Source organism: Borostomias antarcticus (genome assembly GCF_949987555.1).
Source record: "Borostomias antarcticus genome assembly, chromosome: 6".
Lineage (NCBI taxonomy): Eukaryota > Metazoa > Chordata > Actinopteri > Stomiiformes > Stomiidae > Borostomias > Borostomias antarcticus.
In genome coordinates this window covers 14,939,920-14,950,949 of record NC_140239.1, presented here as the reverse complement: position 1 = coordinate 14,950,949, position 11,030 = coordinate 14,939,920, and the positions used below count along the sequence as shown (strand labels likewise).

General features: G+C 45.3%; 2 protein-coding genes across 2 annotated transcripts in view; both read left to right on the top strand.

The window, feature by feature from the left end:
• The window catches only part of LOC311310032 (putative aminopeptidase W07G4.4), an 11,388-nt gene extending 9,864 nt beyond the window's left edge, over positions 1-1,524 (top strand). Inside the window, exons 15-16 of the mRNA XM_084439410.1 lie at positions 147-328; positions 751-1,524. Of these exons, the coding sequence (XP_084295536.1) occupies positions 147-328; positions 751-885 (317 nt within the window). The 3' untranslated portion in view covers positions 886-1,524. The remainder of the gene's footprint in view (positions 1-146; positions 329-750) is intronic.
• Positions 1,525-4,739: 3,215 nt separating this feature from the next.
• Positions 4,740-10,453, top strand: pcna (proliferating cell nuclear antigen). Its single transcript, XM_084439375.1, has 6 exons — positions 4,740-5,092; positions 6,107-6,204; positions 6,331-6,398; positions 8,369-8,563; positions 8,818-8,941; positions 9,736-10,453. The coding sequence occupies exons 1-6, from the start codon at positions 4,872-4,874 to the stop codon at positions 9,810-9,812; spliced, it is 783 nt and encodes a 260-aa protein (XP_084295501.1). The 5' UTR covers positions 4,740-4,871; the 3' UTR covers positions 9,813-10,453.
• The last annotated feature ends 577 nt before the right edge of the window (positions 10,454-11,030 follow it).

The window sequence follows — 11,030 nt, the reverse complement described above, 5'->3', positions numbered from 1 at the left end:
AGAATGTTTTGGTGAAACATCATGTATGTACGGTGTTGGGCGATGTGTTGGAGGTGTTCAGTGTCCTTCTCTCTGTGTTGGGTAGCGGGGGAGGTGTTGGGGGATGTGTTCGAGGTGTTCAGTGTCCTTCTCTCTGTGTTGGGTAGCGGGGGAGGTGTTGGGGGATGTGTTCGAGGTGTCCAGTATTCGGAGGGAGGACTATGAGTTCCACAAGGGGAAGTCTGAGTACGAGGAGATCCTGCAGAGCAACAACCTCCCGTCCTCGGCCACGCCCCGCGGACACCAGACACCCGCTGCCTTCCTCATTATGGCCTCCGGACTGGACCAGGTACACACACACACACACCGTACACTCACATGCAAGGTCCACTGACACGCACACAGTACATACACACATGCAAGGTGTACACACACACACACACACACACACAGTACATACACACATGCAAGGTACACTCACATACACACACACACACACGTACGTAAGGTACACACACACACAATACACACACAGTACATACCTGTACGCACATGCAAGGTACACTCTCTCTCTCTCTCCCACACACACACACACACACACAGTACACACAAGGTACTGTACACTCACATGCAAGGTACACTCACACACACACACACGCATATGCTTTCAGTCTTCAGTTCTTCATTAAAGCTGAAAATAGGTATTTGATTTGTCTGTCTTGATTTAACTGGATGTTAAGGCCTGTGGTGTTAATGTGTGTCTTACCCCAGAGCGGTGTGGACTCTGAGCGGCCTCTGTCCTACTCCCACATCGACATCGCCGGCTCCAGTGGACCGTTCCCCGGGGTTCCCACGGGAGCCCCCATCCTCACCATGGCAACCAAGTACATCCTGCACAGTGCCTAGCAACCCGACCTCCCTCTCCTGCCAGAATCTCATCCACCCATAGAAACGTAGTTGGTAGAACAGCCACTTAGGATTCACATACAGCGGCTTAGAGTTTTAGAACCGCCTCCTAAGAATGTTGAGCATTCTAAAGCAGCTGTTTCCCAGATTCAACTTGTCAAATCTTATTGAAAGACAGGACAGACGTTCTAAAAGCTAGCGTCTTGTCTTGGCTGCTGTATGTGAACCCTGGCTTTATGAAGTCAAGTCTTGTCTTGGCTGTTGTATGTGAACCCTGGCTTTATAAACTCCTAAATGATAGAGCCGTCCAAGTGTTAGAAGGTGCGAGTTGCTAAATATTTCAGAGGACATGAGACACAACAGTTTTACCTGAAAACATTCCAGAACACATTCCTAGAATGTTCTTTTGTTCTGTGAGCTCCGGTTCTAGAACCCTGCTACATCCATCCTACTGTTTCCCAGGTGACAGACCTCTCAGTGTCTGACATGACCGGCCTGGTTTCATATACTGTACACTCAGGGGTGAAATGGTGTGTGTGTGTGTGTGTGTGTGTGTGTGTGTGTGCGTGCGTGCGTGCATCAAACTGGGGTGTGTGACTGTGTGCCAGCAGATATCAAACAGTCCAATAAAAGAATTGATATATCCCTTTCAATTATCAAGTGTTGCCTGATGTTGTTATTGATGGGTTGGGTGCAACTTGGGGTCAGAAAAAACACAATGTATTGTAATATGCACTTATATTATATTATATGTATATATTCACTTTTCATATATAAAGGCCTTGTCCAGAAGTAATGGAGCAGCTGCCTGCCCTGCAGCCTGCAGTTCCCAGTAAGCATCTCAGACAGGACAACTGTAGTACTACAGCAAACCACTATAACATCACATAGCCTACTCATCTCGTCAACTCGCATCCTGTTCTTCTCAATGGAACATGTAGATGATTGGATCAACCCTGGGTGGGGGGTGGGGGGGCCTGTGAAAAGCCTTGAATAAATTATTTCTGCAATTGTGTGCAATTTTGACATTTAGCCCTATTTCTGATATGTCTAATATCAATCGGAAACATGGAGACCATAATTTAATTGATCGCTCAAATATTTCGTCTGACTAAAATTTCTTTACGATGGAAGTGCCCAGGGCATGTTAATGCGTGTTGAAAAACTCAAGAAAAGGGTTAAGGTTGGGGTTAGCAAGCTCAGTGTGTAATCTTACCGGTCTCACTATGCTGTACTGTGAAATGTATCACAATCCGTTGTGTTTATGTGCACGGCCAGGCTTGGATATGAGCATTGCTCCTGCCTCGTTTTCACCCCGAACCCGAACCCCTCCGCAGGAGTGGTGAAAACGAGGCAGGAGCAATGCTCAACACAACTGAACAAACCCTTAACACTCGACTCAGTTACTCATGAAAACCAACGCTTGTCCTAGATCGATATATATTACTAGAATAATATACACGTGGTTTGAGGATTTTTGTCGAATATTGGCAAAGTTATTGATATTAATATCTGTTTTATTGATTTCTTGAATTTGAAAATTGCTAATCAGTTACTCATGAAAAACATATATGGATAGTCATAGATTGATATATATATATATATATTACTAGAATAATATGAAATTTGAGGTGTTTTTGTCAAATATTGGCAGTTATACATTTATTTCCTGGTTATTGTACTTGACAGCAGGCTAGTCTTGTGTTGTTGTTTATCCACTGTATTGCCACCCACATGATGAAAAAATGCACTTGTAGGCATAGCATGATGATAATCTACTGTTTTAGCTATGCTACTATAGAAAAAGATTCATCCTGGGGCCGGGCCTGCCTTGGTCCACTTCCCATACTGTTCAATGTAGGCCTATCCCCTGACTGGCTGGACACTATGGACCTGAGCCAGCTTGGAGGGTGTGTCAGGAGAGATTGACGGCAAACTTTGTGTCTTAATTAATTTTAGTTTGACATAACTTATTTTCGGCTTAATTTCCTCACCGGTTAATATATTTTATTGTGTCTGACAATCACTTTTCCAACATGCCGACTTTTCTGGCTTAGCTATAGCCTACTGTACATTATTTGACTTCAATTTCTCTCATTAAATGATGGGAAAGAATTTCATTTTTCCTCAATATTTTTTTTATGTAATCGGCTAAAATTTGCATGGGAAGTATAAATGAATAAAGGGAGGCGGGACAACCCTGCCGAATAGCCCTGTCCATCTGAAATGTCTAGTAGTTCCATGAGGCAACTTGACAGAAGTATTTCCTGAAGCATATAGGGTGCGTGTGGATTTTATAAAATGTTCTCCAAATCCAAATAACTCCAGAGCTTTGAACATGAATTTATGCTCAATGGAATCAAATGCTTTGCAAAAGTCTAGAAAAAGAATAAAACTATCATCTAATAGTAAATCTGAGTAGGCTAGTCTATGATATCCAGGACGAGTCTTATATTATCTATTATCTCCCCGACATAAAGCCATTCTATGATTCATCAATAATATCATTTAAGACATTATTCAATTTACTGGCTAGTGCCATCATTTTATAATCATTGTTGACATCATGACGTCATTACGCATTGCTTCCTTGGAAGTCCGTCTTAATCATGGATGTATTAATAGAACTGGATACAGCCACTCCATTCACTGACCGCTATCAACAATGAAGCCCTATTGAACCGCGCCATCTTGGCAAATTTGTAGTCATTTGACCATTTCCGGTGACTTTTGTACTTGCGCAGTTGAGCTTTTCTGTCCTACGCGCGTCCACGGTCAACGTTGGCACCGCTTCTAGCTATCGAATGGCCGACTGGTGTAAGATGGATAGCCTAACGTTAGAGAGATAAATGTAGTCTATGGTTATGTTAATAAAGCTAACAATGATGTTGTAACATGCATGCAGCACTGCCGATCTGATCTGAACGATTGATTCATTATTACCATGGATCGGTATTGGGATTGATCAAGGGCGAATGTGAAATAGCAGCCACGAACTCAGCGGGTTATCCGAGATGCGGTAGCAGCGGCCAAAGCTCCTGCTGGCGGGGAGTGAAGCTCTTCAACTCGCCGGTCACTGGCTCCCTGGAGGAATTTAGCCTGGCTGCAATAACGTTATCGCGAACGGAATGAATACCATCTACTAGCAAACAAAACATGTTCGGTTATATTTAACCTGTTAAAACTAAGATGCCTGGATGAAAAAATAATTTCTCCAATGGATATATTTTACAAAAACAGGTTAATATGCAAGCCGGGTTTCATTGCTAAATCAAAGCGGGGAGAGCCGGGAACGTGCGTGGACGCGCGTCGGACAGAAAAGCACAACTGCGCAAGTACAAAAGTCACCGGAAATAGCAAAATGACTACAAATCTAGCCAAGATGGCGCGGTTCAATAGGCCTTTAGATTTCGAATCCTGGGGGCTTGGTCTTAATCCAGACTCCTTTCCAGGCAACTTCAGACAAAAACACTGCCTCCAAAGGGTACTGCCTCGCTACCGTTTGGGATAGCCTACAGCCACTGTGGCCTGTGTTGTTAATGCTTCGGTAGTCTTTGCATTTGTACCACTAGAGCAAGAAAAAAATCAGCAGAAAACATGGCTTGAGGAAAATTTGGCGCCTTCTAGTTTACTTTCCCCCTCACTTTCGCGGTTTACGTTTCACGTTTTTGGCAATGTCGACCATTGCGGCTCTCGACGGGGGCTTTGTAAGCATAGGAGAACCTGGAAAAATAGAGCCAGAATGGCGGCCAGCGGAGTCCAGTTTCTTCTCCTGGGAGGAGTCCGCGGCGAAGCGGATATGACGACAGACGCAGAGAACTTGTTCATTTCATTCTCCGCGGGTTGGACTCCAGTCGTGTCGCACTTTGCAGGAGCAGAGACAGCAACTTGTACGACGGCCAGCCGCTAACAAACTAAAAGCGAACGAAGCCTGTCCAAGCAGTTATTTAAGCTTGTCAGAACCGACACACACAACTCGTATCATCATGTTTGAGGCTCGTCTAGTCGAGGGCTCCATCCTGAAGAAGGTACTGGAGGCGCTGAAGGACCTGATCACCGAGGCGTGCTGGGATGTCAGCTCGTCCAGCATCTCCCTCCAGAGCATGGACTCCTCGCACGTCTCCCTGGTGCAGCTCACCCTCCGCAGCGACGGCTTCGACTCCTACCGCTGCGACAGAAACCTCGCCATGGGGGTCAACCTCGTCAGGTAGCTAACAGCTAGCCAACTATGCAGCTAGCCAACTGTGTGTGACTCTAGGTCGACTCTGGTAATCCTCGGTCGAATTGTTTTTGCAGAAACGTTAACGGTTGCTAGTTAGTTAACACGCCATATGTTGACATGCTAAATGGCTCGCAAAGTTCTGGTTCCAGCTAACCGGCTGTCTAATGTTAGGTGGCTAGCTTAGTTTAGTCAGCTAGCGAGATAAGCATGGGTTGTCTGTGCCCCAGAACACTCATTGCATTAGTAATTTAACAGACAATTGATTAAAAGTGACTTACAATAGTTGCATTTAACGTAGGAAGTCAGTATACTACTACTCACCAGTAGTACTCACTACTACTCATCTCCCTTCTAGGCCAGTAAACTCGGGCCTAATGCGCATGTCAGTACCGCTACAACCTAACATTTGACAGGTTTTCGGTGCGGGGTAAACATGCCTGCGTACATTGGGTATTTGGGTACATTGGGTATTTGGGTATTGTTTTGAGAGCATTTTATTGTTTAGAATGCCTGTGACTACTGCGGTTGTAGGACATATAACTTAAGGCATCATGGCGCTAAACCTCCCTTTGAAATCATCGCGTGACGTCATTTGAGCGCCAAATTCCCTTGCCCGCCCGGCAGATGGTTGGCGGGAACTGAGCCCCGCTTCCGTCAGTGACAAAGCCTGCACTCTGGGTTGTTGAATAGACAATTGACGTGTCTTTGTTGCTTTCCCTTGACAGTAGCTGGCTGTGTCACAGGCTTATTGTGTCACACGGTTATTGAGCTTAGATTGTTGATTTGTTTCAGACAATACATCGTTGTGTTGTTATTTGGTACCTAAATGTTGTGATTCTGACAAGTTACAGCAAGCAAATGATAGAGATTGAAAGACCAGAACATTAAAATCCCTGCAGAGACTTTACATTAAAATCCCTGTCATCTCACTCTCCAGACCGCATATTAGCTATGTTTTAATGATGTATTGTCCTGTGTGTGTGTGTGTGTCTCCTCCAGCATGTCCAAGATCCTGAAGTGCGCGGGTAACGAGGACATCATCACCCTCAGAGCGGAGGACAACGCCGATACGCTCGCCCTCGTCTTCGAGACGCTCAGTGAGTCAGCAACACCGCCACCAACACCGCCATCACCCTCATTTAAACTCTGTGTCCAGTAATAAATAACATGTTCTTGTGGTGACGATACAGTAGCTTAAATTGTCATCCTTCTCTCCTCCCCAGACCAGGAGAAGGTGTCCGACTACGAGCTGAAGCTGATGGACCTGGATGTGGAGCAGCTGGGCATCCCAGTAAGTCCTCAGACCACCCAGCATACCCGCTAACTAGTCAGGAATACCCGCTAACTAGTCAGGAATACCCGCTAGCTAGTCAGGAATACCTGCTAACTAGTCAGGAATACCTGCTAACTAGTCAGGAATACCCACTAACTAGTCACAAATACCCACTAACTAGTCAGGAATACCCGCTAACTAGTCAGGAATACCCGCTAACTAGTCAGGAATACCCGCTAACTAGTCAGGAATACCCGCTAACTAGTCAGGAATACCCGCTAACTAGTCAGGAATACCTGCTAACTAGTCAGAAATACCCGCTAACTAGTCAGGAATACCCACTAACTAGTCAGGAATACCCGCTAACTAGTCAGGAATACCCGCTAACTAGTCAGGAATACCCGCTAACTAGTCAGGAATACCCGCTAACTAGTCAGAAATACCCACTAACTAGTCAGGAATACCCGCTAACTAGTCAGGAATACCCACTAGTTATTCAGGAATACCTGCTAACTAGTCAGGAATACCTGTTATCTAGTCACAAATACTGTGATGTCAGAAGACTGGCCTCCCATGTTGGACTGGACGCCTGTCATATGTAGATATGACTTTAATAATCCCCGTAGGAGGAAATTTTGCGTTTTAGCAGTGGGAAATTGCAGCAAAAGCTGGAAATGCAGAATATACATAGTGGCGAATAAACATAAGAGAACAAGGAATACACACGCATACATCCAGACTGTATAGATGTGTATAGTAATACACATACATACATATATACATACATACATACAGCATGTGTATAGATGTGTGTGTGTGTGTGTGTATGTATGTACAGTAGGACCCCACTTATCCGAACCCAACGGGACCGAAGGTCGTTCGTATCTCTGAAATTTCCGGATGACTGAAACTTATGTTAAAATGCACCAAATTCAATAAGTGGTATACTTGTTTCATATAGACTCATAATAGACCAATAAATACCCTTAATTACTTGTGAAAATGCATCAAAATTGCAATCAAATAGCCAACTAAACTCGTATAGCCTAGCCTATAATAGACCTACAGTAGCCTATAATAAAATAACCGAATTTCCACTTGAGTGCCAGCTTTGATCAAATACAGTACTTTATTCTCAAATGAGGCGTACGCTGCATCGATAGGCTACTGTATTCGCAGAACTACATGGTATAGCCTAAAAACAACCCAACATTAGAACAATTAGAGCAAATGATAATCAATAAATAAATAAATGAAATGACAGACAAGTTGTCGTGTCTTAGGCTATTGTAGCCTAAAAGAAAGTCTCTAAAACAACCGATGTAGGCTAACATGGCCTAGGCTGTAGGCTATTATTTAACAAATACAGTAGGTCTAGTAGGCTAATCTACATGCCCACAACACGTCTGTGTTCCTGAAGTCCATTAACTGGGAATGAAAAATGACTCGATGCTCCGCTGCTTCAGGTTGCTGACGCGCTTTCTGGCTACCAAGGAATGCAGCTCTCGCGCAGCAGACTCGTTTGCGTTTTGCCTCGACATTCGAGTAACAAATAAATGAAACGTGACAGTAGGCTACAGCCTACAGGCAACATGTAGGTCTACATACAGTTCTGTTTTTATTCACAGTAGGGTACAGTACTGTAATGAAAATCCCACCAGTAACCAGATAGCAAAAAAACAAAACATTTTTAAGCCTGTCCGGTAGACCGGGAGGTTCGGATCTCTGAAGTTCAGATGAGTGGGGTCCTACTGTATATACATACACATATGCACACCTCCACAACATTCAGAACGCTCAGGCCCTGTTATACAGTCTGATGGCCGCTGGCCCAAAGGAACGTCTGAACCGCTCTGTGTTGCAGCTGGGTGGGAGGAGCCTGTGGCTGAAGGTGCTCCCATCTGTCACAGCTCGTCATAGAGGGGATGGGAGGGGTGATCCCAGGCACCCGAACGCTGTTCTGAACCCTCTCTCTCTCTCTTGTCTAGGAGCAGGAGTACAGCTGCGTGGTCAAGATGCCGTCGGGGGAGTTCGCCCGCATCTGCCGAGACCTGTCTCAGATCGGCGACGCCGTCATGATCTCCTGCGTCAAGGATGGTGTCCAGTTCTCGGCCACGGGCGAGCTGGGCACCGGCAACGTCAAGCTGTCCCAGACCTCCGACGTGGACAAGGAGGACGAGGCGGTGGGTCCACTCTCTTTCTCTCCCTCTTACTAACCCTGTATGCACATAGATACATTTGCATACAGACCTACACACGCTCACTTGGATACACACACACACACACACACACACAGGTCTCTTTTGCTGAACCTTCGGGCTGCATTTTATGTATGAAAGGTGCTCTATAAATAAAGTTATTATTTTTATGAATGTGTCTCCTCTCTCTCTCTCTCTCTCTCTCTCTCTCTCTCTCTCTCTCTCTCTCTCTCTCTCAGGTCACCATTGAGATGAACGAGCCGGTGCAGCTGATCTTCGCCCTCAACTACCTGAACTTCTTCACCAAGGCCACGCCCCTCTCCAAGACGGTCACCCTCAGCATGTCTGCAGACATCCCCCTGGGTAGGTCCCCCCCCGCCCCCCCGGGTTCCTGCTCCCTAGGCTGGTCCTGTTTAAACCTGTCTGGTCCTGTATACGTTATGTTCCTTCCCCTCCTTGTATGTATGCATGTTCCCCTCCCTGTATGTATATGTTCCCCTTGTATATATGTTAGCATGTTCCCCTCCCTGGGTGCATGTTCCCCTCCCTGGATGCATGTTCCCCCCCCTGTATGTATGCATGTTCCCCCCCCTGTATGTATGCATGTTCCCCCCCCTGTATGTATGCATGTTCCCCCCCCTGTATGTATGCATGTTCCCCTCCCTGTATGTATGCATGTTCCCCTCCCTGTATGTATGCATGTTCCCCTCCCTGTATGTATGCATGTTCCCCTCCCTGTATGTATGCATGTTCCCCTCCCTGTATGTATGCATGTTCCCCTCCCTGTATGTATGCATGTTCCCCTCCCTGTATGTATGCATGTTCCCCTCCCTGTATGTATGCATGTTCTCCTCCCTGTATGTATGCATGTTCCCCTCCCTGGATGCATGTTCCCCTCCCTGGATGCATGTTCCCCTCCCTGGATGCATGTTCCCCACCCTGTATGTATGCATGTTCCCCTCCCTGTATGTATATGTTCCCCTTGTATGTATATATGTATGTTCCCCTCCCTGTATGTATATGTTCCCCTTGTATGTATATATGTATTTTCCCCTCCCTGTATGTATGTATGTTCCCCTCGTATGTAAGCATGTTCCCCTCCCTGTATGTATATGTTCCCCTCCCTGCTGGTCTGAGCCGTGTTTTCTTCTCTCTAGTGGTGGAGTACAAGATTGGAGACATGGGCCACGTCAAGTACTACCTGGCCCCCAAGATCGATGAGGAGGCCTCCTAGGCACGCCTACAACCCACCAATAGGGGAACAGAAGCTGGGGAGAGGGAGGGGGGAAGTGATTTCTAAGATGGCCGACTGACTTTACTTCTTCTAGTAAAATCATATCTGGGGTTTTTTCTTGTTTCGACGCGCTGGCTACAAATGTGTGGTGATAGGATGTCGTTAGAAAACTAGAAATCCACACACTGTCACATGCACTCATGCCCCACTATAGCTCTTCATAGTGTGTCAGTGTCTGGAGGGCTGATTTTCTTCTGACTAGCGATATTTGTACCAAAAAAGGACTGATTTAAAGCAGTATAATCTCTTATATATCAAAGTCAAGAAATATCAATGTTTTGAGTGATTTCAATTAGAGTTGAGATTTTTACTACATAGTTATAGAAATTGAGGTTTTTCTTTCTTCTGTAACCGGGCGTGTTCCAACGTGTCACTATAGAACAGCAGTGTTGAGACCTGGGTGGTCTCACCTCTATCAGGGAAGCTCCACACTCACTCCATCTCTACACCCCTCCTTCTGTACCCTCTGAGAACCCAGCGCTCATTCCTACCTGTAGATATGTGTCTGTAAATAATATGTGGTCTCATGTTGTTAAACCACACCAGTTTGTTTTTGTATTCATGAATTCAATGCCCCAATAAATGTGGTTGAGTCAACGTGTTGCTGTTTTGTTTTGTTTGAGTGGGACTTGATAGATTGAATGAGAAGTGGTCCTCAGTTCTGTGAGATGTAAGATCTCTTAGGCCCTTCTGCAACTATGGGGGCTTGAATTTCCATTACTGACCACCAGATGGCAGTCCAGTTCAGATTGAATTCTTCAGGTACAGAATTGCACCAGGTTTAATTTACAAGGTGGCCTCTTGATTGACCTACTCACAATATCATAGGTTTGAAATTCATATTATATACAAGAATAAAATGCATTCCTTCTGTAAACGCAATACAGCTGTAAATTATTGCTTCCTTGTTTGGGGTGCAACGGTTCCTCTCATGGAAGATGTACCAGGTCTCGTTTTGATGAGCTGATTTAAGGTCATGTATCTTTCCTGAGGCAGGGATTCATAACCAGCTGCCTGCTGATCTGCCTCTGGCCTGTCTTGCATCACATTTAAGTACTGTAATTTAGCTGACGCTTTTATCCAAAGTGACTTACAATAATTGCATTTAATGTATGAAGTCAGTGTTCTACTCAGCAGAGTCTTGCTACAGTAGAGCTT

Excerpts from the sequence above, each read along its gene's own strand:
- pcna (XM_084439375.1), top strand. The coding sequence starts at position 4,872 with ATGTTTGAGGCTCGTCTAGTCGAGGGCTCCATCCTGAAGAAGGTACTG. Across the intron at positions 5,093-6,106 it reads ATGGGGGTCAACCTCGTCAG|CATGTCCAAGATCCTGAAGT; the intron begins GTAGCTAACAGC and ends TGTCTCCTCCAG. Across the intron at positions 6,399-8,368 it reads TGGAGCAGCTGGGCATCCCA|GAGCAGGAGTACAGCTGCGT; the intron begins GTAAGTCCTCAG and ends TCTCTTGTCTAG.